We start from the raw sequence: 27,379 nt of genomic DNA, 5'->3' as shown, positions 1-27,379 counted from the left end.
TCCCCCAGCCCTCTCCTTTCATTATCAGTTCAAACTTATCCCCACCTTTAGAGTAAGTTTTGATAGCTTTCTTGATACAGTGGTCATTCTCCCTGGTAAAAGTTTTCAACTCTGGGGTAGCACTTAATTTGATTAGTCAATGCAACACAGGGAGGCATTTGCCTAAGCTTGCAGGAAAGAGAACTTACATTTTGTTTCTTTGAAAGATAATGGAAAGAGAGTCTCTTTTCCTAGAGAGCATTGTGAAAGCATATGACGTCTAAAATTGCTTCAGGCATTTTGCTACCATGAAAGAAGAACTGAGGAAAATGCTGATACAAAAGACAGAAAACAGTTAAGATCAGGTATTTGGTAATATCTTTAAGGCAGCAAATCAAGCTTAACCTGCAGCTATTCCTACTTCTGATCTTTTTAATTAATTAATCCAATAATTTCATTTCATCTTTAAATCAAATTTTGTTGTATTTTCAGTCACTCGCAACATAAGGCATCCCAATTTATATTGGTAGCAGATGGGGTGGCAGCATGGTTCAGGTGATAAATAGTCTTCAAAATGGCCGTCAGGAAATCATTTAATAAACCTCAGTCCATGAGGAGCTGAGATGAGGGTTCGAGACAAGATGAGGAAGGATTTCTAATCACCATGAGTTAAAGTGGTCCATAAATGAAAAAGGTGTAGAACGAAATTAGGCAGACAGAAATTCTTTTTACTTTAATGTAAAAAAAATATATCTTGACACACTTGGGATAAAATTTATTAAGTGAAAGCATTTATACCTATCACATTATATCCTGGCATTATGAAATTTATAATGTATATACATTTTTACAGTGATTAATGGAATATTCCTGTTTACCCTCACATATACTCTAGTAGAAGAAAATAAATTCACTACAAGTCAATAGCTAAAATAATTAACATGTTTCTATATAATACATAGAAATAAAAATATTATTGCATCAAGAACTATCTTCTCATCTATTGTCCTTATTTCCTTAAATTAAGCACTTAAATAGATTTAGTTTAATAGACTTAGTTTAATTCTAGAAGGTAACTTAGATAGACATGGTTTAATTCTAGAAGGTAACTTAACCCCAGAAATATATTGTATCCATAAATATCTAATACAAATAGGAAAAGTACAAAAATCTCATAAATTACAAAGAAATCCAAATGAAGCAGACAAGTACATAAAGATCTATATTAAAATATAATCAGAGCTGTTATTTATAAAAATGATGATATATTATTATATATGATTTATTAATATTAATCAGATATATAAACAAGGATGGAATGGCTAACACAGAAGGATAGTCACAAGGTCTTAACTGCATAAAGCAAGTTTCAGAACAGTCTTTATATGATCCTGACTGGGTGTGGAGGGATGGGGCTTGTAGGGATTTATAAAAGGATAATGGTTATCCAAATTGTTAATAGGGTTTATCTGTTTTGGTATTTGAAAAGTGAAGTAAAGGGGAGCATGCATTACTCTATTAAAAAAAGGATAAACTCATTTTCATTTAAAAAAAACACCCAATTAAACATCATTATCTCTAAATACAAAGCTGCCACAAGTTGTACATAATTATGTATTATTTAGCAATTTTACCTGCAGTTAAAAGTTGTCATTATCATCAACTGCTTCATCCTAACCAAATAAATACTAACTTAGGTTTTAAAATATTAACTCATCAATATTTTCAATACCAATATTATAACAACACAACCTTTCAAAATAGAATACCAAAAAACATACATTTGTATGGTAGAGTAAATCTTGCAGAGTGATGCTACCAGAATATAGTAGAATTTTACTCATTATCTCCAAATAATTTAAAAAAGAAAAACAAAACCAAAAAAGGTAAAAAAAAATTGTGTCCACATATAAATTTCATTTCAACTGCAGCTAGTAGTTTTGACATTGTACATTTGAAATTGATACCCCCTATCCATTTCTATAATAATCTTTAAATCTCCATTATATATAATATGTGCAGTCCAGGTGAAATTAAAGGTCACAGTTGTCAAGTAGAAAGGTCTACTTATATTTATACAAAACAGTTGCTGTTATAAATGATAATAAATACCAAAATGTCACTGATCCAAATGATATTTTGAATGAATGCCAGTACTTAAATGCTCTTCCTCGAACCAGAATAAGTGTTTATCTATGCTGTGGAGCAAGTCTGAGGGGGAAAGACTGTGAGACAGAGAGCACACTGCCTTGGAAAATTCTGAAGGGCATGAATTTTTTGCCAATCTGGGCAAGTCTGTGGCACACTGACAGGCAGGGCCTAAGATCAGGTGAAAGTAAATGGGCTCCTATAAATGTATGCATTTTGCACATCTCCACAGGGACATTTAGCCAGAATTCAACCTCACTTGATTACAGCTTGGAGCTTTTATACACTTCCCCTTTTTTCCCCATTTTCCACCGTATTTTCTTTCTTACATCTTCACAGAACATACAGTTTTATAGCCTAGCAGCTTGCCATTATTTTATGGTTTCCAATTGCTTTAATTCTTGCTAGTTGTTTTGAATTGCCCCCTTTTCAAACTTCAAGTGGATCCTTACTTCTTTTATCTTTAGTCTCCCTATTTCCAACAAGCCTTCTTTATCTTCTAATATATTTTTGTTTACTAGGCATATAAAGAAATCCCTAGTTGTCTTTATTTTTAAACTAAAAATAATTTTTTTGCCCTCAAGTTCAACTTTTTTATTTGCTGCCTTCTACTTTCAGGTTTTTAACCTCTCAATTTCTTTTATTTTAATACCTTTAATCTTTATTTCTTAAAGTGTGTCCCTGATTAAAATTTAAAGAGTTTTGTTTTATTACCATAACCAGGGACCCAGGTTTTAAATATCACCCTCTTTCTTTTTCTTCCTTCCCTCCACTTTCACTTCTTCTTTCCTTCCCTCTCTACACACTGCCCTCTGGCAATGCATGCTAATCTAATTATGTTCTTGCTTAAGAAATTCCAGAATCTAATCTTGCTACAAACCAGGCATGGAGCCCCTGCATAGTCCTTCCCGCTTAGCAAGAGTCACAAACAATCATTCCACCACTATAGGGGAGAGTGAAGATAATGCCAATCAGACTTCCAGACCAGCAATAACTCACAAGATAGCCACGAGAACAAGACACGCAGACCCTGCACCCTGCACCACTCCCACATGTCTGCCATACAAAGTTCCCCTTAAAAAATCCTACGGTAAACTGTAAAATTTAAGATGGTATTTTAGAGTACTAGTTCACCATGTTCTCCGTTTGCTGGCTCTCCAATTAAAACCTGCTTTTCCTCCCACTGACCCTCACCTCCTGTGTTTGGCTTTCAAGTGGTGAGGAGCTGAACCTGGGTCCGGTTACATTTCCACATTTTAATTTATTTAATTTTAAACTCTTAAACCTCTGTATTTTACCATTTCACTTTCATTTACCAATTTCCCTTTATTCCTTGTCACAAAATTGTTCTTGTTTAATGATTTATTTTTAAGGATAGTGCTAAGCTAAGGGAAAATTTCCTCCAAAGAAGAAAAGTTGGTAGCTTTGTCCCCCAGGTTTCCCTGTGTCATTCCTTATGAGCACAAGTGGGTCATTAGCCTTTTTATGAATACCTCTCCAAAAAGAAAAGGTTGATCTCACCTTAAAATATTGAAGTCACATTACAGGCTAAATCAGACCTGAAGGGCATGAGGGGTGGTGAGGAGCAATGGGGCTGTTGCTTCACTTCATCATCAAATGTTCTTCTAAAATGGTACCTTTTCAGTATTTTAAGGTAATATGCCAACATGACCTTTTATGGCAATGTCATAAAGAGATCTAAAAGGAAGCACTGTGAAAACAAGATGGTGAGGCACATAAAGAAGGTAGGCAAAGAGCAAAACCCTACATCCCTCCTTTCTGAGGAAATCAACATTTCAGCGTCTTCACCCATTGCTTAACTCATATATTCTCAATCAGAGCAAAGCTGCCCCAACAGAGGCAAAAAATTGATTCATGGGGGAGGTGAAACAATATTAGATATTAGAATGTTTTGTGGACTTCCAAAAGTCCAAGATACATAAACAGATACATAGTAATCGGTACTATTAAATTTTCATGATATATAGATGGGAATCAAGGGTAAATGTCTAAGGTTGAGAAACTGGCTAACTCATACTTATTAAGAAGAGTCTTTAAAACTCACCTATATTTGACCCTTCTGTTGTACATACGACTTGACTAGAAAATGCAGACTCACTGTTTCCTAGGAACTCATTCATTCATCAAGTCACTGTGTTTTAAGTGCCAACTATGTTGTCATAAGCTATACCATGCTAGAATATGTAAAGAAGAGCCAGTTCTTTCCCAAAGAAGTTGATAGCCAGTAGGAGATTCAGATATTCAGATGGGAAAGTGGGCAACTGCTATATACTCCTCTGTAAAATGGATGAATAATAGTACCATATTAAAGAATTGTTCATAGGATTAAATGAGAAATTATGTGAAAAGCCTTTAACGTGATTGGTTCAACTTTTCAAAAAATGTTCATTGTGATCATCATTGTGGTAGCATCATCCAAGATTTAAGCATAACTGTTTGCTGATCTCTTAATAGAAATTCATAAACTAATTCATAAATCACATTTTTATTTAGCCTATTATTTCAAAGTTTCTACTTTCATCTAAATGACTTTATAGTAGGGTGAACAAATAAAAAATAAAATATTTTTATTTATAAATGTGGTTCCTTGTATAAAAAGGAACTTTTGAGACAGGTGCAGTGGCTCATGCCTGTAATACTAGCAATTTGGGAGGCTGAGGCAGAAGAATCGCTTGAGCCCAGGAATTTAAGATCACCCTGGGAAACATGGCAAGACCCCATCTCTACAGAAAAAAAACTTTTTTTAAATAGCTGGTGCACGCCAGTGGTCTCAGCTACAGGGGAGGCTGAGACAGGAGGACTGCTTGATCCCTGGGGGTCCAGGCTGCACTGAGCCCTCTTCATGCCACTGCTCTCCAGCTTGAGTGACAGGATGAGATTCTGTCTCAAAAAAGCACAGCAACAACAACAAAGATACAACGTTTGAATTTTTTTTAAAGATTTTACTTACTATGTCCTATTCCAGAATAAAAGCCCCTATTTAAATTAAAAAATCACTTTGGAAATAGCTAAATAAAAATAAATGTATGTAATTCTTAAACCACTTTGGTTAATAGACTAAGACATCATTTGATTGGGCTAATTCAGTATCTAAATCTGTTAATTAACAATTTTCAGGAATTTTTTGTTGGCTTGTTTTTTAAAAAGAAAAATAAGTAAATAGCAATATGACTAGCAGTAAAGATTAAAATCAATAAAATTACTTTTCTAGAACAACTAAGCTTTAGTATATAGTAAGTCCAATATCTATTTTTAATATCTAGATAAACATCACAAATAAATGTACATTCTCTGCCAAGCACAAAAAGGAAAAGTATACTCTATTGTCATGTAATAAACAACTAGACTTAAATGTACTACAACATTTTCACAGAAGGAGAAAAAGTCTCAAAATTATCACTAAGAAATTACAGTAGTTATTTCCCAATCATTCTGTTTAAATACACAGAGCAGGTCTTAAGACATACTAATTCAGCTTCCTCTGAAGAGAATTGCTGGCATTATCATGTCAGTTCCCTGATAGTGTTTTGCATAAGAAAATATTAGGAAGAAAAGCTAGAAAATTTGGACATAGACGTATATTTTTTTTCACCAAGTGCTGTCATTTCAGTTTCCTTAAGCATAAGTGTAAAACAAAAGCAGGTAAATTCTTTCTATTCCTAGATCACAATTTCTCAGGCAGTTAATATTATCAGCTTAATAAATGTTCAATATTATTACTAAAGCAAGGAAAATGATACCTAATATCAACAATTTGTTAGACTTCTTGAGAAGTTGTTATTAGCCCAATTTAACATAACAAAATGAAAGTTATAAAACTTGTCAATGGCATCTGCAAGAATTATTGCAGAAACAAGTTACCTTAAAAGATTTAGTCTAGAATTCCCTATTGAGATCAGGAATGTGCAGTCCATGGCCATTCCACACTCAACATGCCCTAACTTGTCAAAACTTGGAAGCTAACCAGGGTTAGACCTGGTGAGTACTTGGATAGGAGATTAGAAATATACAGGTACTTTTTCCCCTCTGGGAACGGTCTCTACCCTCACCAAGAATTACCCATGTGTTTGTATACCATAAAACATATTATCTCGTTACTCATGACCTACACAGTTTCAACTTTCTTATCCCTTTCCTGATATTGCTTTGCCGTGATTAGGGGCTAGAGCTGTTTGGACACTAGGAGGCCCAAGTCCTTGCTCGGGCACCTTTTAATTCCTTCTGAAGAAAATATGCAAAAAGAACTCTGGGTAAATTCAAACTAGTTTATCTCCGCTCTCAAATATGACAGCTGGACTCCTTCAACCTATTACCTACCACCCCACTCTAAGGCCTAAAATAACATTGGTCGTTCTCTGTCCTTTTCTTCTAGGCCCACAGTCAATAATTGGATCTCTAGGTTGTTAAAAAGAAGCACAGAAATAAATCTCTGTCTCTCTCTCTCACTTACCATTTAATTCCTAATGTTTAGAACACAAGGTAGGAATTGAGTATACAACTATTGAATGAGTGAAGAAAACCAAGGGGAAATAACTGGGTTTTTCTCGATTCAAGACCACTTTTCTCCTCTCACATAAAGTTGCAAGTTTTAGCGATATGACCCAATTATATTCTTGGCCTTGACCAAATCAATTATCTTCCTCCTATTGGTGGTCTTATTGAAAAAGGGAGGAGATTTTGACTACATTTTACTCCATATCTGTGACATTCATATATCAAATGTACCTGAAATGCCTAGTTTTCCTTTCATATACTCTTCATCAATTGAAAAGTCCTAAGCCCATGGATTCAATCCAGAATACACAATATACTCTAAATTTATATTTGTTACTGGGTTTCCCCATGAAAGCATTCTGTGGGTTTGTCAGGTGTATCCTCACTCCCCAAATGGAGAATGATATGAAATACAGGTGCCAAGAGAATCTGATTGGACAGTTAAAGAATAGAACTGGGAGATTATGGAGTGAAAACCCAGGTGTCAGTTTAGCAAGCTCAAGTTTAAAGGTTAACCGGCTGTCAAAATTTAGAATCAAGAAGGCCAAATAGATGAGGAAAAAGCAGAAGATTCAAGAATCCAGTGAAAGTCTTAGGAATACTAAAGAAACCAGTGTCTGGAAACAGGGACAAGAAAGTCCGTATGAGAATTGGGGGATGACTGTTGAGAAAACAGACAAGCAAGAGTAAGAAACCTAGAATTCTGAGCGAATAAGCCAGGCTGAAAAAAAGGGATCCTCTTTTGTGCCTTCTGAAAAGGGCAAGAGAATTTGGTCATGAGCATATGACAGAAGTAACTCTAATTATTACGAGAGTAGTGTTTATAGCTACCCTATATGCACAGAGAATGCCAGTTATGGTTATGATAATTATACCACAGGCATTCATATAAATTTCTTGACATTCAAGCTAAATAAATTTTAAAAGAGAGGGTGACAGCTGGTGATAGCCAGGTTATAAGTAGATAATACACAGTATGTTGAAAAACCTGGCTATAGAACTATAGGCACTCATAATAACTTAAGTCATGCATTCATTCTTTCAACATATAGTAAGTCACTTCCTATCTGTCAGGGACTATTCACAGTGACAAGATATGATCTGTGCTCTCAAGAGTCCTTACTGTGGTGTTGGGAGACACAGACACAAAAATAAATCATTGGAATCCATAGGATCTGTTCTATGCACCCCTGTATTATGCATTTTCTATGTTATGTACCTAGTATCAAGAGAACAGAAAGGAGCTCTAGTATAGTATAGAAACATACTTTAGGTTGCTTGAATATTTGCAAGTGGAAAAAGGAGGTAACAGACATAATGGTCAAAGGAACATGAGCCAATGCATGAACACATGAAGGGATTTCATTGAATATAGAGCATAAGGGGTGCAGAAGGAAAGGACACAATAGAACTAGAAAAAAAAATTGGTTAGAGCTACATAGGGAAGAGCCAAATGTGTCTTAAGGGCTTGAAAAATAAAGATTTTAAAGCAGAAATAAGATATTGGATCTCTATTTTAGAAAGACTACTATGATGGCAGTAGGAAGGATAAATTCAAGTTGGAGGAGTGACTGGAGGCAGACCATGGGAAACTGCTGGGGAAGCCTAAGTGACAGATGATGGTCTTTGACAGACGTGAATGACTGAACAACTCATTTTGGACATAAAATACACAGGCTTAAGTGATGGATTGCATGTGATAAATAAGTGGTAAAGAGGATGTTAAAAAAACTCACAGGTCATCTTAGGTGACCATATGGATGATAATAACATTAAATAAAATGGGAGAAAGTTGGTGAGCATGGAGATGAGGAAAATGATGAAAAAGGAGAGCTGGTATTGAGACCTGCTAAATTTGAGGTGCTCACAAGACATGCAAGTTGAAATGTCCTATTTCATGAGGTACTCTGAATGAACAGTCATTGCAGCTTGGGATAATATCAGGAGTTTAAAAATTGAAATCAGAGCATCAATATTGTTTTATATGTTTGGTGTATAAATCTAATAAAAGTTTTATTACTTTCTATTAGACTATAAAAGCACTTTTAAAATGAAAAATTTAATGATATAAACCAATATGACAATATCATTCTCTAGTCATGGCCCTATAAGAAATTGCCAAAATTGGTTTAAGATTTAGATCTATGACACAAGCACTGATGTTTACAACCCATTCATCATAAAAAAATAAGTAAGTCAATTATGGGATACCATTCCACATGCATTGACTTTAACATGGACTAAAGACATTGGTTTCACCTCAACTTGCCAAGACATTGGCAAGTGGCAATTACTACTGCCATTACTTGATGGGTGCTTCACCTAAATCAAAACTACTGATTGCTCATACTTCACCATGTCTTGCCACCTTTAATTATTTAAACAGAATAATGAGTACATGTGTGAATATAATATAGTTTGAAATACTAAATAAATTTTCAAAGAGAACAAGAGATATATTGGTACTTGTTCTAAACCATCTTCTCTGACATTCTGCATTACAAAGATTAACCTTTGCTTTGAACTTGCATTTCTCTTTCTGTTATACAGTATGTAATAGGAAATACCAGTATGTAGCTAAGGAGGAAGCTGGAGTGAGAGATGCTTTCTATATTTATTGGAATATTCTTAATGTATTGTCAGTCCATGGAAATAGACCTGCCTTACCATAATAATATACTTCAGAAAAAGTTTTATGTAAAAATGGAATGTCTTAATTTTTCAAAAGCTGAAACTATATCCTAAGGCAGAAAAGCATAGTTTCATTTCTTACCAACCGTAGTTAAAGGGTGGGATTTTTATGTATTGTTGGCACTACATATAATTGCTATATATAATTATAGTATGTCCAACAATGCCTTCTTATAGGTCACTGTGGTTATTAATATAGATCTAGATAATTAAAAGAGAATGAAAAATGTTTACAGTCCCAGGAGGGCAACTGTCGGTCTATCACCGAGTCTATGAAACACTGGAATTGAAAATGCTCTGTGCATCATCTGTGACCAATGATAAAGCCTTTCCATAATTTTGGCTGTGAGTTGACCATAAAAAAAAACAAGGTAGAACACCTTCTGGAAGATGATAGCTGCTCAGGTTTTAAAACCCAATGTCTAAACAAACTTACTTTAAAGTTGAAGACAAACACATGCAATGGCTCTAAAGACAATCTGAAATAAATCGAAAATTGAATCTACTAATTAGATAATGTATTTATTCATAGAACACACCCCAAAAAGATAAATAGCTCATTAAAATGAATGTTTATATTTGCTGTATATTGTACACCTTTCTTCTTAAAATTTAATGGCATAACTATTATTATTTAATAGAAGATAGCTGAATACCTTAGTACTTTGATAATAAACTGTAAAACTAGCAGACTGTATCTTTATATTATAGAAAATATTTTAAATTATTCTGTAAAATACTTATAAGTAATGATCACAAGTGTTTCAATTGTATGTAATTATCACCTTCCTAAGGGGAATTTTCTTGAAGCTAAATGGAGTATAAGTTCTTTCTCTTAGAAATGCAAAATTTAAATATAGACTTTGCTCTAATATATTGTTTGTTTGTTTTGATGGGATGTAAACATAAAAATTACAAAATAATTTAAGCTTATTCTAAATATCCATTGGAAAAATAAATATCTATAATTATTTTCAAGATATTTAATTTCAAAACTCACATTTTAAAATATAACTAATATTCTCTTGAAAACATATAATTTAATTAATATAGTTTATATATGGATATATATAATTAAGTACTCAAGCATTATATATATGGATATGTATATATGGATATATATAATTAAGTACTTAAGCTTTATACTTAAAGCTTATATTATATTATACATATCCATATATAATAATTAAATTATATGTTTTCCAAAAGTTACATTTCTATAATGCCCATATTTTCACAGTAAAAGCTACTTAGTAACTTTATTTCTGGTGTCTGTTTCAATTAAAATACAAGGAATAGTACTGACATGAACATGTTCACTAGGCAGCATACACAGTTATGAACTTTGTTCACAGCACAGTCCAAGGTGTCCTATGTATATCTAAGTTCACTTAGAAGTCTAATTACCATCAATCGTTTAACATGTCAAACCTGTTCAAACCTATTCCTCCCTTAGTCTTCCCCATATAAATTAATGGTCACTCTATTCTTCCTGTTCTCAGGCCAAAAACCTTGGAATCATTCTTAAATTCTTTCTTTCACTCCACAACCAGCCCAACAGAAAATCCTGTCGACTCTCCTATCAAAAAAATAATGAAAATCTGACTATTCATTAGCCTCTATATCACTGTCAACTTACTCCAGGAAACCTTATAATTTTCTTGGATTACTGAAATAGTTGCTAACTAGTCTACCAGCTTCTATTCTTGACCCCTATAACAGTATAATTTCCTCACAGCAGTTACAGACACCTTGTTTCTATGTATGTAAAACTGTGTAATTCTTCTGTTCAAAATCCTCTAATACCTTCCTAACATTCTCAGATTAAAATTCAAAGTCCTCTTTACCATGATTTATAAGGCCCTAAGTCACAGGCTCTTTGATCCCCAAGTACATAACTTTATATTCCCCCTCCTATTCTCCAAGGTCACTTATTCTGTCCATGCTGGACCCCTTGCTGTTCCCACAGTATTTTGGATATGCTCCCACCTCAAGGGCTTTGCATTTGCTGTTCTCTCTGACTCTAATTTTCTTCCTAGTGCTCCACATGTCTCACTTAATCACCTGCTTCAGGTTTCCCTTACATATCACTTTCTCAAGAAAAGTCCCGGTCACTCTCTTTAAAACTGAATTCATCCTACACTCAGTTTCCCTCTGTCTCACTTTATGTTTTTCTACAGCATTTATGGCCATCAAATACAGCATGTGTTCACTATTGGCTTATTACCTCTTCCTTCAATCAATGTAATCTCCCTCAGAACAGATTTTTGTCTAGTTAGTTAACTGCCCAGAGTAGTGCCTGACACGTGTTCAATAACATTATTTTGTGTGAATGAGTGAATGTGAAAATCTCTTCAATCTTTTTAATTTTAAAATTCATTTATCATATGTGGCCTAACATCTAATTTCACAAAGAGATAGCTCATTAGTCTGGAGGATTAAAGCTTGATAAAGTTTGGAGAACTCTACGACCAACAAATGTTTCAGGGAACCATGCTTCTTCTATCACATGTCTTAGAACTTTCAAAGTCAACAGTGAATCCCACTGGAAGTCTTAGGGGTTAGGTCTGGAAGTGATATGCACTGCCTTTGGTCATTTTTAGGCACATGGCCAAATTCCCAAGTTCAATTCCAAACTGAAGATATAATCTCCCAATGGGCTCAGAGAAGAGGAAACTGGATTGGTGAGCATCTACCCATCTCTGCCACACATAAACTAGGAAAACACTGCATGCCTACTGAGAACCACGAATGAAATAAAGTAGAATGAAAGGACTGAAAGTGACTAAGGGAGTGAGGAGTAAAAATATTAGCTACATTTTTCAGGCACTGCCTCTCTGAGGAGGTAACATTTGAGCTAAGAGAGGTTAGAATGAGCTAGACATGTAAAAACTGGAGAAGTAATACTGCGAGTCTGTGGAGAAGGTAGTGGAAAGACCTTGGAGTAGGAATAAGTGTGGCATGTTTGCAGAATAGTGAGAAGACTGGTGTAATTGAGGGGATAGGGCAAGGGAGAGTGGGAGAGCATGCAGCCAAGGAGGTAGGCAAGAGTCTCATCTTGCAAAGGCCACACAGTAATAAGTTTGGGTTTTATTTTTTCAACAAGGGGAAGACATCATTGTATTTAAAGCAGGAAATCTGATGATCTGATTTACATTTTAAAAATATGTTTGGCTATTGTGACATGAGTGAATTATTGTGGGGTAAGACAGGGTAAATTAGGAGGCTTTTGCAAGAGTATGAGAAATGACCATAGTAATACAGATAGAAAGAAGTGGGGAAAAAATTAATATATTCTGGAGGAAAGACCTATCAGACTTTCTGGTAGATTTAATGGTGGGAATTGCAGGGTGAGGGAATGAGGAATTAAAATGACTCCTAGGCTTTTAGCTTGAGTAAGTTCACACAGATTTGGTACGTTTGCAAAAATGAGGGAGATAAGAAGATTAGGTCTTTTGGGGGAAAACCAAAGTTATTTTTTGGACAGATGAAAATTTGGAGAAACCTATTAGATATTCAAGCTCAGGAGAGACATCATGGTGGAGACACCACCATATGGAAAGTATTTAAAGCCAGAGAATGGAAGAGGCCACCTGCAAATGAGAGTGAAAAGATGAAGCTATAAAGTTGAGTCTAGGGCCAACCTATCAACCAGAAATCTGGCCAGAGAGGAGCAGCTCACTGAAGATGCTGAGAAGGATATGAGCCTGGGAGTCAGCAGGAAAACTAGAATCATGCAAATAATAGGAGTCAGGAGAGGAAAAGCAGGAGTGGTCAGAGGTGAAGAAAATGAGAATGAGTGAGTGATGACTGGTGGTGGACACGGGGAGTGGCTAATGACTGGCAAGAGCAGTTTCAGGAGAGGAAAGGAAGAGAACCCGATGGCAGGGGAGAATGGCAAGGACAAGTGGAGGCTATTAATTCAGTCCGCACTTTTGTCAGCCTCCTTAGAGACAATGAGCAGGATATGAGGAAACAGCATAGGTTTGATGGGGAGTTCTCTGGATAAGAAAAAAAAATTTTTAAACAACTTGGCCACAATGGTGAAACCCTGTCTCTTCTAAAAATACAAAAATTAGCCAGGTGTGGTGGCGGGCGCCTGTGGTCCCAGCTACTCAGGAGGCTGAGGCAGGAGAATCCCTTGAACCTGGGAATCGGAGTCTGCAGTGAGCGGAGATCACACCACTGCGCTCCAGTCTGGGCAAGAGAGCGAGACTCCATCTCAAAAAACAAAACAAACAAACAAACAACTAGTGGCAGTCACTGGAAGACATGTTCTAGGCTGATGGGAAGCATCGTGTAAGAGTAGAAGAAAGACATCTACCTAAATCAGAGCTTAAAAACTCTCTAAACTAATTTAATTTAAATCTGTCTGGTTCTTTGGCCTATGAAACCATACTCTATGAAAATGCAAACTAGTAATACATCAATGATTTTTAAATTACCTGGATTTTAATATGCATTTATTTTATTATGACCTTGTTAGAAAAACATTATAAAAACACATTTTGATAAATCTGTTTTTCCAGAGGGGAAAAAAACGTAATTATTCTGCACTTAAACACAATCTAACTACTTATTTTAATATTTAAGTTTATAGCAATTATCCTAGGTCGTGCTTGTCATGCATTTTGCCCAAATCATAGGTCATATTGTTGTGTATTACTGGCAAAATTGTATGCCCAACTATAAAAGCAGAGATTTTTTTTCATTTTGTTTATTTAAAATAATGCGTGGCTTATTCACTATTTTGTAGTTTGCCTTTGGGTTAACCAGATCTGACACAAATTCTTTCTTTGTGATTCGCAAGGTGTCTGAGTCTCGTATATGTATGTGACAGAGAAGGAGAAAGGAAAGAGAGAGAGAAAAATAATAACTGCCTTATAGAAATACAAAGGTCAGACATAGTGTGTGTATACAGCAGCTGAATCCTGGCACTTACAGAGGCTTAGCAAAGCATTGTTATTGATATTATTTCCATTATCATTGTCATTACTTTTACTGCTATATTTCTGAAGTTAAGAAACCTACACACCATAGCTGAAGAACTTTCCTTCCACTGATGGCAAATGAAAAACAAAAATAAATTTTAAAAATACATAGTCCCCAAGCACAAAAAAAAAAAAACTTTCTTTTTTCCTTAAAAAAGTATATAATTGGGTCAATAAACACTGTATTGCAGACTTACTAAGATTCTGTATGTGTATGTCTGTAGAGGGGGTGGTATCTGTTTTCTTTTGGTTTTTGTTTTTTGTTTTTTGAGACAGAGTCTCACTCTGTCGCCTAGGCTGGAGGGCAGTGGCACGATCTTGGCTCACTGCAAGCTCCGCCTCCCGGGTTCACGCCATTCTCCTGCCTCAGCCTCCCGAGTAGCTGGGACTACAGGCACCCACCACCACGCCCAGCTAATTTTTTGTATTTTTAGTAGAGACAGGGTTTCACTGTGTTAGCCAGGATGGTCTCAATCTGACCTAGTGATCTGCCCACCTCAGCCTCCCAAAGTGCTGGGATTACAGGCATGAGCCACCACACCCGGCCACTGGTTTTAAAATTAAGAACACAGATTATGAAACTATTTGAGAAACACTAACAATTTTAAATTGAGTTTTATATTATGTCTAGTTAAGGATTGGTAGTATAGAATGAGAGTACAGAGAAAGAAGTAGCAGAATAAACTACTACTTTTGCCATGTGTTTGGGAGAGTGACAAACACACACAGCAAAATAAGAAATAGTAGTATAAGGAAGCAGAAAATGAGACCAATTGGAAATGAAGTAGACAGGCAAAAAGTGTCCCATGTAAGTAAGTTGTCCCAAAGTCACAACTTAATCTTCCACTGAGGTATGTTACTCTAAGAGACTAGTGATTATTTTTCCTTTACCGATTTATTTTTCTACTAATAAACTAATAATGTGACAGCCTTCCCTCCTAATAGGCTAACTAGTGAAGATTGTTACAAAACCATTATTCCTTGAGTTGCAGTAGTAGTAATCAGGACAGCTGTCTTTCCAAAGGCTGGAAATAAATTAAGCTGAAATCCATATTTTGCCTTTGACTGAGAGCTAAATGTTTCCCTCTGTTTCTTCTCCACATTTTCATTTAATAGAAGCTTTTCCCTTAACATCCACTTAATTGCTGTATTGACTAACACGTTCCATTATCTCCACAAAACACACAAGCTGCACTCACTGAACCCCAACTGCTCAGAGCTCTCCAATCACACAAGTAGACCAGCATTGGCCACTCCCATCAGCCAAGGTTCATGATTGTAAAGAGTCCCAAGAGTTTGGTCCTAAACCTGTTTATAAGCCAGTTGTGTTTGTTATTGTAGTATAAACATTAGTTATGGTGATGAAATATGAGAAGGATAAACAGAATTACTGTCAATGAAAATTAAATTAATGTTACAAAAAGGTGGGGAGATCATCTGAAGTTGTCTGAAGTTCTTATTTTAGATAAAAGAAATGACAAATTAAAATTGTAGAAGATGCATTATTGGCATGGCTTAGGTAAGAAATATTGTGTAAATTCCAAACAATAGACATATAAGAAAAAGTCATGACCTTACATCAAAAGACTAGCATATGAATGTACAGGCACTTGTTTTACATTGAAATAGAACACTAAGGTATAAATGTATCATTTTTATGGTTCCCTTTACTAACAGACCTTTTCAATTCATTCACCTATTGCTTTTGGTTATGACAGAAGTATTCATATGTGCTATGTTCTCACGACATATACCATAGACAATATTCTTGCTATGAGGAAATAATCAAACAAATGGGGTTTAGGAAGTAGATTGCACATGCCATATGGTCATCAAGAGCAGAGGAAGCTTTGCAAATGAAAAAAAAATACTCACTATAGGTAAAATATATGTGTTAAAGAGTGGTTAATGTCTCTTCTGAGTCATTAGTCCTCCTTAAGTATAATAGGAGCAATTACGAAACAAATGCCATATATTTTTATATAAGTCTTAGATTTCTTGAAGAACAATTACATAAATTTGGGACTCTATGACCAAATGCAAGAAAATAATGTTACTTATATAAACTAAACCATAATTAAAATGATGTATCCATGATTATCAACAAAAGCTGGCCACTTAATGAAATGTAAATGTACCATGGAATTATAAGGTTTATATATGCATATTTTCTACAGATTTTTTTTAATTTTGAATAAAAATACTCTCCATTTTATAAGATTTAAAATAAATGTGTATGAATATAAATACGCAGATTCATAAAACAATTTATTTCAATAAATGTTGAGTAATACTAAGTCTCATCTTTAAACCTATGTAATTATAGTTCACAAAATTACAGTCCTCATAACAAACAAGTAAAAAGAACTTATTAATGGGGAAAAAGTACATTGGTAAAATTGGTGAGTAAAATAAACAAATGAAATGTATAGTTTCTGAGATCCTATCTTTAAAGTAATCCTAGAAACTTCTCTAAAAATGATTTGTGCATTTTTACTCCAACCTCTATAATAAAATACACAATAGTGCACTTAGTCTGTACTGCCACCAAGTGCTTAAACCAATTACTTTTAAGATTCTTACAGCTACTATAAGCAGATTCTTTCACTGCTATGAGTAGCAATTTTGAAAGGCTAAAAGCAAACCATTTCAACCATGAATGGCTGTAGGAGCATTAAAATTTTGACATGAAAATAAAATCTCAAAAGTATTAATAAAACATCAAAAATCCTACCAGCTCACTGGAAGTTCATGGAGTCTAAAAATGTTTTTCAGCTTGTAGTCAAATTTTGCTGGAGAAAGACTTTCTTTAGAAACATTCAGGTTTGGATTTGGTTGCATATCTATGGGAAATTCTGAATCCTAGAGAAAAAAATTAAACAAGAGCTCTGCGTTAAATATCAAAATCACTGCACAGGTTGATACTCTGATTTAATATTAAATTACAACATAAACATTATAATTATATTTGCCCAGAATTTACATGAAGTCCTTCATTTCCAATTTTAGTTTTGAGAAAATATTTAAAAAGATAAAATTTTAAATAAGGCAAATATCAATTTATATAACCAATTTCAATTCTAAGCCTCATGTTACATGTTAAAAATTACTTGAAAATACTCCCTATTTGAATTCCAATGAAGCACAATATAGCATTGTCATATATTATTGGTTAATTGTCTTTTTTTAAATAAGCTTTCCAGGCCCAACAGTAATGTCAGCAGTCGAAAGTCTGCAATTCTTATGCCCCTTTTGTCCCCTATAAATGGCCGACTAAAAACACTTTCATTGGGTAACAAAGTTAACATTTGCTAATTGATTGATTATGATTTTCTTTTTAAATCTAAGGACACAGGACTAATTTAAAAACACTTACTGAAAGTAAACCATTTCTATTAATCCTGTCAAATCACATATATTAGAATCCACATCTGTCATTTCTTGGTCACCGCCCTCTCCACCAAGCAAACCATAGCTACAGATCAAAGAGCATTTTCAGTCCATGAGAAAGTAGTCCTTCCTCAGTGGAAAAAAGACATGCTACAAATAAGCACTCAACACATAATGAAGGATAGAGTAATTGCTTAACTGTACTCAAAAAAAGAAGTTATGAATCCCCTTACAGCTAATTCTTTAAAATTGCTCTGAGAGAAGGCTCATATCATGAATTTTTGCACCCATTTACTTATTCAAAAATTATTTATCTCAAACATTATTTTAGGCATGAAAAATCTTTTTTTTTTTTTTTTTCGTTTTTGAGACGGAGTCTCGCTTTGTTGCCCAGGATGGATTGCAGTGGCGGGATCTTGGCTCACTGCAACCTCCGCCTTCCGGATTCAGGCTATTCCCGTGCCTCAGCCTCTTGCGTAGCTGGGACTACAGGAGCGTGCCACCACGCCCGGGTAATTTTTTGTATTTTTAGTAGACGGTTTTCACCATATTGGCCAGGCTGGTCTCAAACTCCCTACCTCAGGTGATCCGCCCGCCTTGGCCTCCCAAAGTGGTGGGATTACAGACGTGAGCACCGCCTCTGGCGTGAAATAATATATTTCTAATTAACAAAGTAGTACATATTCGTATAGAAATTTTCTGCATTTCATAATTCTACAAAAACTTAAAAGCTCGCTTAGTCTCACCACCCAGTTATAATTACTATTAACACTGTGGTTTAATTACTTAATTTTTTTCCATCTTTCTCTCTCAATTTTTACAAAATTGGAACCACGCTCTATTGTCTTCTCTCGTTTTTCATTTATCATTGCTGCATTTTCACATCATTTAGTCTGTTTTGAAGGAATGATGAATGCCACATTTTACTTATTCAGTGATTTTTCTCTCTCTTATGGTTATCAATGTTATGAACAGAGTTTTTGGTCTATAAATCTGCACTTCACTAAGTATTTCCTTAAAGCATAGTACTAGAAGTGTAAATAATTCAAATAGAATAAATATTTGAGAAAAACATGATACCTTTTCACAGACTGCTTTTTAGAAAAGCTGTACCAATTATACTGCTGCCAGTCACGTAGTACTGTGTGCAATTCACCATATCTTTGTTAATGGCGTATACACACACGTGCATACACACATGCACTTTAAAAAATCCATTCTTTCAATAGTTATTTCCTTTGAATAATATTTATTATTGAGTGTCGATTTTATGACAGGCACCAGTTTCAGTTATTTTAATATATCACTAAACAAAATAGACAAAATTCTCTCCCTTATGGAGCTTACATTCTAAAAGAAGTAACACCTAGGTCAATATAAATAATGAACATATATACTATATTATATCTGTAAAATAAAAAGCCTATGGAAAAAATTATTGCCAATTCATATATAATTAAGTTAAACATTTTTATATTTGTTATTTATTTGCTTTACTTCATTTTTTCTGAATTGCATATTTATGCTGATTGCCTATTTTTCTACTGTTTTGCTGGTATTTTATTTTAATGATGATGCTTGGGTTGGAAATAGGGGAAGGGTAAATTACTATGTTAGAAAATATAGCAAGATGGATCCAAATCCAGTCTTATATAGTTGTTTGAACTTCATGAAAATATCTGAAACCATAAACACAGCAATTTTTATAAGCATTGTTAAACCAATAATCATAGAAAGAGGTATTTAATAAGACCTAATCAACTAGGTCCTGCTGCCTACTTAGTAGAGCTAATAAAATAGTAAAATATAATGATAACTGAACAACTATTTAAAAAAAGATTTACATCGAGAGCGGCAAAACCCTAGTAAAAACAATCCAATCTAAGCATAGATTCACTTGCAGAGGTAAACATTAGATTTCTTATATCACCCAGCCTATGTGCTGAAATATTTCAGGAGACAATGGCCAATACATGGGTAGGCAGGATCAGTGAGGTAAATGTGAGATACATAAATAAGGACAATGTGTGCAGGATAGAAGAGGTAAAATAAATCTTAAAATTATTCTTCCAAGCAAAAAAAACATAACCTTTTTTTGTATTGACAAGATACAATTGGAAGGCAAAGCTAAGCTCTCAGCTGTGTGCTTTAATAGTTCACTGGTCTTAAAGCGCACATTGAACTCACTAGGCAGCTTTTTAAAAAAATACCAGTATCACTGAGTCACACCCCAAATAAATTAAATAATAATTTGAGAGTAAGGCTCTGGCACTCATGTTTATTTTAAAGCTTTCTATGTGAAATAAAAGTCAGGGTTAAAATAATGGCTTTCCTTAGCAACTCAGCTCCACCACATATAAGTGTGAACTTAGGCAAGCTATTTAACAAGCTTTCAATATATATATATATATTTCTCTCTGTAAAATGCAACCCCAATCATACCTGTCTTAAACGCTGCATGAAGATTGAGATAATCTCTGCAAAGCATTCATCACGTTAGTCACCTAACATGTTCATTAAATTCTTAATAAACATTATCTATTTATATTGCTATTTTCATTATTTCTGCAACTAGTGGCATGTTAATTTCAGCTGGATAGCAAATTCATCATGAATTGTTTCATACTCCACTTATTTATTATGAAATAATTCTATATTAATCAAATTATAAGTTTAATATTCTCCTGGGATATTGATTGAAGCAGACTTGATTTTGACATAATCTTACTGAATCCCAGTTTCATAACCAGTTAACGGCTGGCTATCTATATATGTCTCAGTACCAATAATAAAAGAAATTATTGCTTTATGGGCCAGTTGGAATTAAATATAGTCTTACATTTTAAAAAAATGGAAGACCTGTGCTTGGCCTGTTTCACTTAACATAATAACTTTCAGTTCCATCCATGTTGCTGCAAATGACAGGATTTCATTCTTTTTTATGGCCGAATAATATTCCATTGTATATATACCACATTTTCTTTTTTCACTCACCCATTCATGAGCACTTAGGTTGATTCCATATTTCAGCTATTATGAATAGTGCTGCAATAAACATGAGAATGCAGCCATCTCTTCATTATATTAAGTGAAATACACCAAGCACAGAAATAAAAATACTGCATGTTCTCACTCATATGTGGAAGCTAAAAAAGTGTATCTAAGAAGACAGAGAATCGATTGGTGGTTACTGAAGGCTGAAAAGATCAGTGGAGAAGGAAGGATGGAGAGGTTGAATAATGGGTACAAATACATAGTTTCATAGAAGAAATAAGACCTAGTGTTCTGTAGATCAGTAGGGTGACTCTAGTTTACAATAATCTATTGTACATTTCAAAATAGCTAGAAGAGAATAATTCAAACATTTATAACATAAAGACAAACATTTAAGGTGATGGGTACCTCAATTATACTGATGTGAAATTTACAAATTATATGAGTTTTCACATGTACCCTGAAAAAAATTAAAAATAATAAAATATTTTCAATTTCAAAGACCCAATGGGTACCTCTTTCTTAACTTGAGTAATACATCAGTTAGGCATCCCACGGGAAGCCAAGCTATCTATTAGGCCTCTTTCCCCATGAGTCCCTTGGGTACCCAGGTTTCCCCCAGACCCTAGATCTGTGCCACTCAACAGAGGTCTGCTTCCCTATCTTGTTATTTGCTGTTCATTGAACTAACATTCACAGGAATTGCCCCAAACAATTTTTAAGTGGAAGTGAAAAATTATTCAATCAGGCATTCTGTCAACATTTGAGTATCTACTCTATTTCAGGCACTATGTTAATTACTAGGTCACAAATATAAGTAGAATACATTGCTTCCACTCCAAGGATTCACAGTCCTGTGAAGGACACAGCATAAATGAAAAAAAAAAAATGCATCACTGGAAAAAGCTAGAGTAGAAATATGCAAAAGATAATAAGCAAATAAACAAGCAATAAAACTATTGGAAAAGAGGAGATAAAATGATCATTAATGACAGATATTATGATTACACTGATAGATGATTAGATAGATAAGCCAAAAGGAAAAAGAAACTAAAGGGACCATATTACTATGGCTGATTACATCTGACAAATTATAAAATTAGTAAGTTTCGCTAGTATGCAATGAATTAACAGAAGATATAAAAGAAAAATATTGTCTGGGTGCAGTGGCTCATGCCTGTAATCCTAACATTTTGGTAGGCCAAAGCAGGTGGATCGCTTGAGCTCAGGAGTTTGAGACCAGCCTGGGCAATGTAGTGAAACCCATCTCTACAAAAAATACAAAAATTAGCCAGGCATGGTGGCTCCCACCTGTACTCCCAGCTACTTGGGGGGCTGAGGCAGGAGGATCGCTTGAGCCCAGGAGGCGAAGGTTGCAGTGAGCCAGGATTGTGCCGCTGCACTCCAGCCTGAATGGACAGAATGAGACACTGTCTCAAAAAAGAAAAGAAAAGAAAAGAAAAATATTCCACTAACTCTAACTCTAACAGCAATCAGATAAAAATACCTACTAGAACACTAACAAGAAATGTGTTAAGCCTATAGAAAGAAACTACACTTTATTCAGAGATATAAAGCAAGGTCTTATTAGTATAGATAGTCCATGGACTCAGAAAGTCTGCTGATAAACTTCTGAAGAAGTTCGATTTAAATATTCAATTCAAGTCCAAATATCAACGTGAATCTGGGAGCAAGCTTATCTCTTGCAGTACCTGGTGTTGCTTACACTGATCAATACTATTGGGAAATAATAATTAATCACTGACCATTTAAATTAATTTTTAAAAATAAAAAGTTAAAAGATATTTTAAGATATATATTTTTAAAATAAACACCGTATTAAAAGAGATTTTATATGGCTTTTCTTTCCTTGTCTTAATTTCCCATGTGGAGAGGAATTTACCAAAAATGGAGACGTTTTGCTTAGGCTTCTGTGCCCTCATTATTTCATTCATCACTCAAATGGCCCATTACCTGCTGACAAACTTCACACATCACTACCTAGGAGTGACTGACAGCTGACATTATCAGCAAGGCTTGATTGAGCTAATTGACATTCACAATCTAAGTATGAAAATACGAATGGGTCAGGAAAAGTCTTTCTTACTCATATATCTATTCAATTACTTGACCTTTATGTTTGTTTTCATTTCTTGGGCTTTAGACTGTAGGGAGAAGGATGATATTTACAAAATGATGTTTCCCAAATGTACTTAAATATTTTTAATTTAGTACTCCTCAAGTATCTAATTAGTCTTTAAAGTTTCTATTCTAGATGTTTATATAAAACAAAATAGTTTTATTGTATTTTAAATTTATCCCTGAAACTTTTTAAACTTTGACTCATATAAGATAAGGCTGAAGCCATAAAATGAAAAAAAAGATGTACAACCATAAACATTCACTTAGAAACTTCACAGCGTCATTATTTTAACATTATATTTCTTGACTAAACTTCTTATTTGTGTCATAAACTAACGAACAGAGATAAAAGATCTGCTTGATTTAAAAACATAGGAAATGGTTAGATTTATGTTTTCTTAGTATGCACAGTATTTTGCATAGAAGGAATTATTTTAAGAAACACTTTTAGAATACAATTAAAGGCTAACCCACAAAAATTGATATGCTTAGAAAATATTTAGCTTCTAAAGTTAAGTAAGTGCATATTTTTACTATGTTGAAGAATAATGACTATTACTTTAAAACAAACTCCTGTTAGTCAATTTCAACAGTTCTCCCAAAAGCAATCCTCTGACAAGGGCATCAACATTATCTGGGGACTTACTTGCAAAGCAAATTCTCAAACCCCTTCCCAAACTTACTAAATCAGAGTCTCTGTGAATGGGGCCCAACAATCTGTTTTCAGTGAGCTTTCCAGGTGATTCTGAGGCTTGCTAAAGTTTGAGAATCCACCTGCTCAACAACACATCTTTTGAAATTTAGCAAACAGTTAAAAGATTTATAAAGCCTATCTGTAAGCATTAATATAACAGGTTCAATATATATACCATGTAAATTTGTACAGGTGCTCTCATACAATGCTGGTAATAATGCAAACTTTCTAGAAAGAAATTTGGCAATATGTATCAATTACATTAAATAATGACAAGACACTTTCCATAATTAAGTCCATTTCTAAAAACGTACTCTGAGAAAATATTCAGACCAATTTGCTAAGATCTACATATAAAGTTTTCTATGCATCGTTATTTATTATAGTGAAGGACTAGAAACACCTAAATTTCAAATAAAGGGTGTTTAATTTGATTGAACCATAGAATGCCATGCATCCAGATGATGAAACATTATTTAGTTATTAATAATAATATTCATGAAGAATACGGACATAGGAAAGTGTCCACTTAATATAAATGATATATGTATATTTACACATATATATGTGCAACTAAAATAAAGTGTGTCCAAATATTAATAGCAACTAACTTCATATGCTTTTTACTTTATAATATTTTGTATTCATTCATTTCTGCATATTCAAATTTTTCTATAAGGAATTAATATTACTTTTAACACAGAAAATCATGGAATTAAATATGTATATAATCTATAAATACCATATTTAAAAGAATATAAGCAAATTAACTTAATGGCTTATCTATTTAATATTCTTTTTCCTCTAGCATAAATGGGCTTTGCCACCTTATTAACAATCTGGTTCCTAGACACATAATTCTACACTCTAATCAGAACCGTGATTCACAAAGCCTTTTTCTCATCTATTACCAGACTCTGTGTCAGGGAGTAATCAGATATTTCAAATTGCATGTTCCACTGATGGTTTATAATTACCTAAGAAGAACATAATTATACCTAAACCTAAATCTCAGTTTATTAGTTAATAAAAATGAACATTTTAAAATAAATAAATAAAATAAAAATTCTAGATAAAAAATTAGAAGAACCATTATACCATTTGATTTTATAAACCTCCTCCTTCCTACTAAATAAGAAAATGCTTATAATCTGACTACTGTCAAAACCCAGCACATGGCACTAATTTTTGCTGCTGACATTTCCTTAAACTGAGACAAATTCAGCATCTGGATGTTTAGTAGTTTTAGAGTTATTTACAAATGTCAGTTCTGTGCCCTCTTGTACCTAGGTGTGGCCATGTGATTTACCTGATGAATGAAATGTGAGCAAAAGCAACATGGGGGCAAGCCTGAAGTGCCAGCATGTGTTTGGCCACCCCTTTGTGCCCTTCATTTGATAATATGAAAGTATGGGGCAGGCACTCCCATCCAGCCTGTGGTCCTCAGTGATTATGATGAGCGAAGCTCCCTTGCACAATGTAGTGCAAGAGAGATATATTTTGCTGTTTTAATCCACTGAGATATTTGAGTTGGGTTTTTGTGCAGACACCAAAATTTCAAGTTTTAGATAAGATCATACATACTGAGAAAAAGTTTAGGGAAGTCTCATTTTCTCTTCTCATTACCAAGTCAGGATATCCTATCACTGTCTGTAATTCCCAATTATAGTATGTATTTCAGTGATGTTCTGATGCTTCCTTCATTTACAAAAATCACTGCAATGGCAACCTTAATAAACTTGTGTCATAAAGCAAAGAATGAAATCTGTGCCCTTCTCTTGCACAGACCTTTTCTGAGAAATGGGAATAATGATCCAATTCATTTGTGTTCCTTTTACTAAAATTTCCCTTTGGGGAATGCAAGAAATATTCTGTTCACTATGCACAGTGCCAGAGGGCAGCCAGCTGGCATAGTTCCTATTACTGGCACAAAGAGGACACACCTGGGTTACTTATCCCTCTGTTTCTTTGGAAGCCATCCTGGTTGCCCCCATAATCCCCAGGAGCTTAAACAGAGGCTAAACAAAATTGAAGCAGGATTCAGGAGGTCAGGGGGCACTTACATAGTATGTAGTTATTGCTTATGGGTAGCTACTAAAATACAGGTGTTTATTTTGCTAATGGTTTCAAGTCAAGTCAGTTCACAGTTGTGATAAATGTTTATAACAACTTTTAAAACCTTATTAAAAACAAAAAATGTAAGCAATTAATTGAAAGATGACAAAAGTCAATGAATTGGACATTTATCAATAAAAACGTATTCTATTAAGGTTTAGAAAGTAAGGCAGTTTCTCTACTAGCAGTTTACTTTGAAAATGAATGAAGACTTTCTAAACTTTTATTAATTCCTCTTACCTAGCAGCATGTAACCTAAAATTGATAGAAGTGGAAATTTCAATGACTTTTAGATTATACCTCTCTCAACATAATTTTTATTTAAAATAAACAATTCTGTAATCTCTACAAAACAGAGACCAAGAATAAGTCTTATAAAAGTTAAATTTGCCTGAAGATGTATCTGACCAACTAGAAATTGCTGAATTGAATGGCTTGTCATGTTGCGTTCACTGCCTAATATATTCTTTAGTTGGCGGGCTTCCAAAATGAAGAATAAGCACGCATTTTTGTAATTGAAATTGCAATACAGCTCAGCTATCTTATCCTGACTTTAATGCTAACAGGTTAATAATTACAATTTAATAAATATTATTTCTAAGTTATTCAATTTTTCTTTTTGATAAGCTTGTTATGTAATAATAAAAACATCTGAAAGGGTCAGTTACATGTTATATGTAAAATAATCCTGGACAGTAAATTATAACTTTTGTTTAACACTATGATAATCACATAAAAGTGTTGCAAACCTAAAAATATTCAAAGGGAAAGTGTACAAAATAGAAAGACAGGTAGCCAAAAGCATATGGAGGTTCGGAAATGTGTGTGCCATATGATGACACAAGTGATCACTTCTGTCAATACTGGGTGCTGAAATAGTGCTAGACAATGCTTTACACCAAAGTCAATTAATGTAACAGCTTTTGAAAATGGTGACCTTGTTTCTAACAGATTTACTAAATTAAGAATTAATAGATTCACCTATTTCAGGTATGGTATTACTCTGAGTAAATGTCAAAGATTTTCTGATTAGTTTTGTGGTTAGAAAGTATGGATGATATTGACATCTCTTCTCTGCTTTAACCTGCTTCCATTCCTCAAAGGCAAGGCAAAACTTTGCTGTAGCAAGGCTAACTTATTTGCATTATTGGCTAAGGGGATAGGCCTAATAGTACTGTCCCAACCAATTGGCATCTGTTTGCTTTACATGCCCAGCTATAAATGCAAGTTTATGCCCAAAGTGATAGCATCTTAGCTAACTGAAAATTTAATTCTCTATAGATGTCCACAAGGATTATCTTTGTGTGGGTTGGCAACTTAAAATGTAATAAAATTCCACAGTAAAATAACTAACTTCTACTATTAGCTACTCAAGATACTTGATCATATTGTAAGCTTCCATAATTTTATCTTCTTTCTGATAATGCATGCTTCCATACTTCTTATCTTTGAATTTTAAGTAAAGTTGCAGTTATGTCTATTTAGAGCAGAGGTCAGAAATTCAAAAGCCAGGCATCAGAAAAATAATTCAAATGAATGAACTAGGTGGACATATGAAGAGATACATTCTACATGTTTAACACATAGATCACCTCAACATGGAAACATGCTGTCCCCCTTGTTTCAATAAACATATAACTTTCTTGATCTTTCTTTATCCCATGTTACCCCCTTTTGATATAGATATGAGTACTAGACATAGTTTTCCTCTTTATTGTAA

General features: G+C 34.1%; 1 protein-coding gene across 8 annotated transcripts in view; it reads right to left on the bottom strand.

Annotated features, from left to right (window-relative positions):
* SPAG16 (sperm associated antigen 16) overlaps positions 1-27,379 on the bottom strand; it is a 1,140,172-nt gene that overhangs the window by 913,486 nt on the left and 199,307 nt on the right. For all 8 annotated transcript variants that reach the window (XM_001148592.5, XM_054679316.2, XM_016950433.4 and 5 more), the window contains one exon: positions 17,059-17,186. In XM_001148592.5, the coding sequence (XP_001148592.1) occupies positions 17,059-17,186 (128 nt within the window). The remainder of the gene's footprint in view (positions 1-17,058; positions 17,187-27,379) is intronic.

This window comes from Pan troglodytes, chromosome 13, assembly GCF_028858775.2.
Source record: "Pan troglodytes isolate AG18354 chromosome 13, NHGRI_mPanTro3-v2.0_pri, whole genome shotgun sequence".
Classification (NCBI taxonomy): Eukaryota; Metazoa; Chordata; class Mammalia; order Primates; family Hominidae; genus Pan; species Pan troglodytes.
Note: the sequence above shows the minus strand (reverse complement) of the source record. Positions and strands in the feature narration are given on the sequence as shown.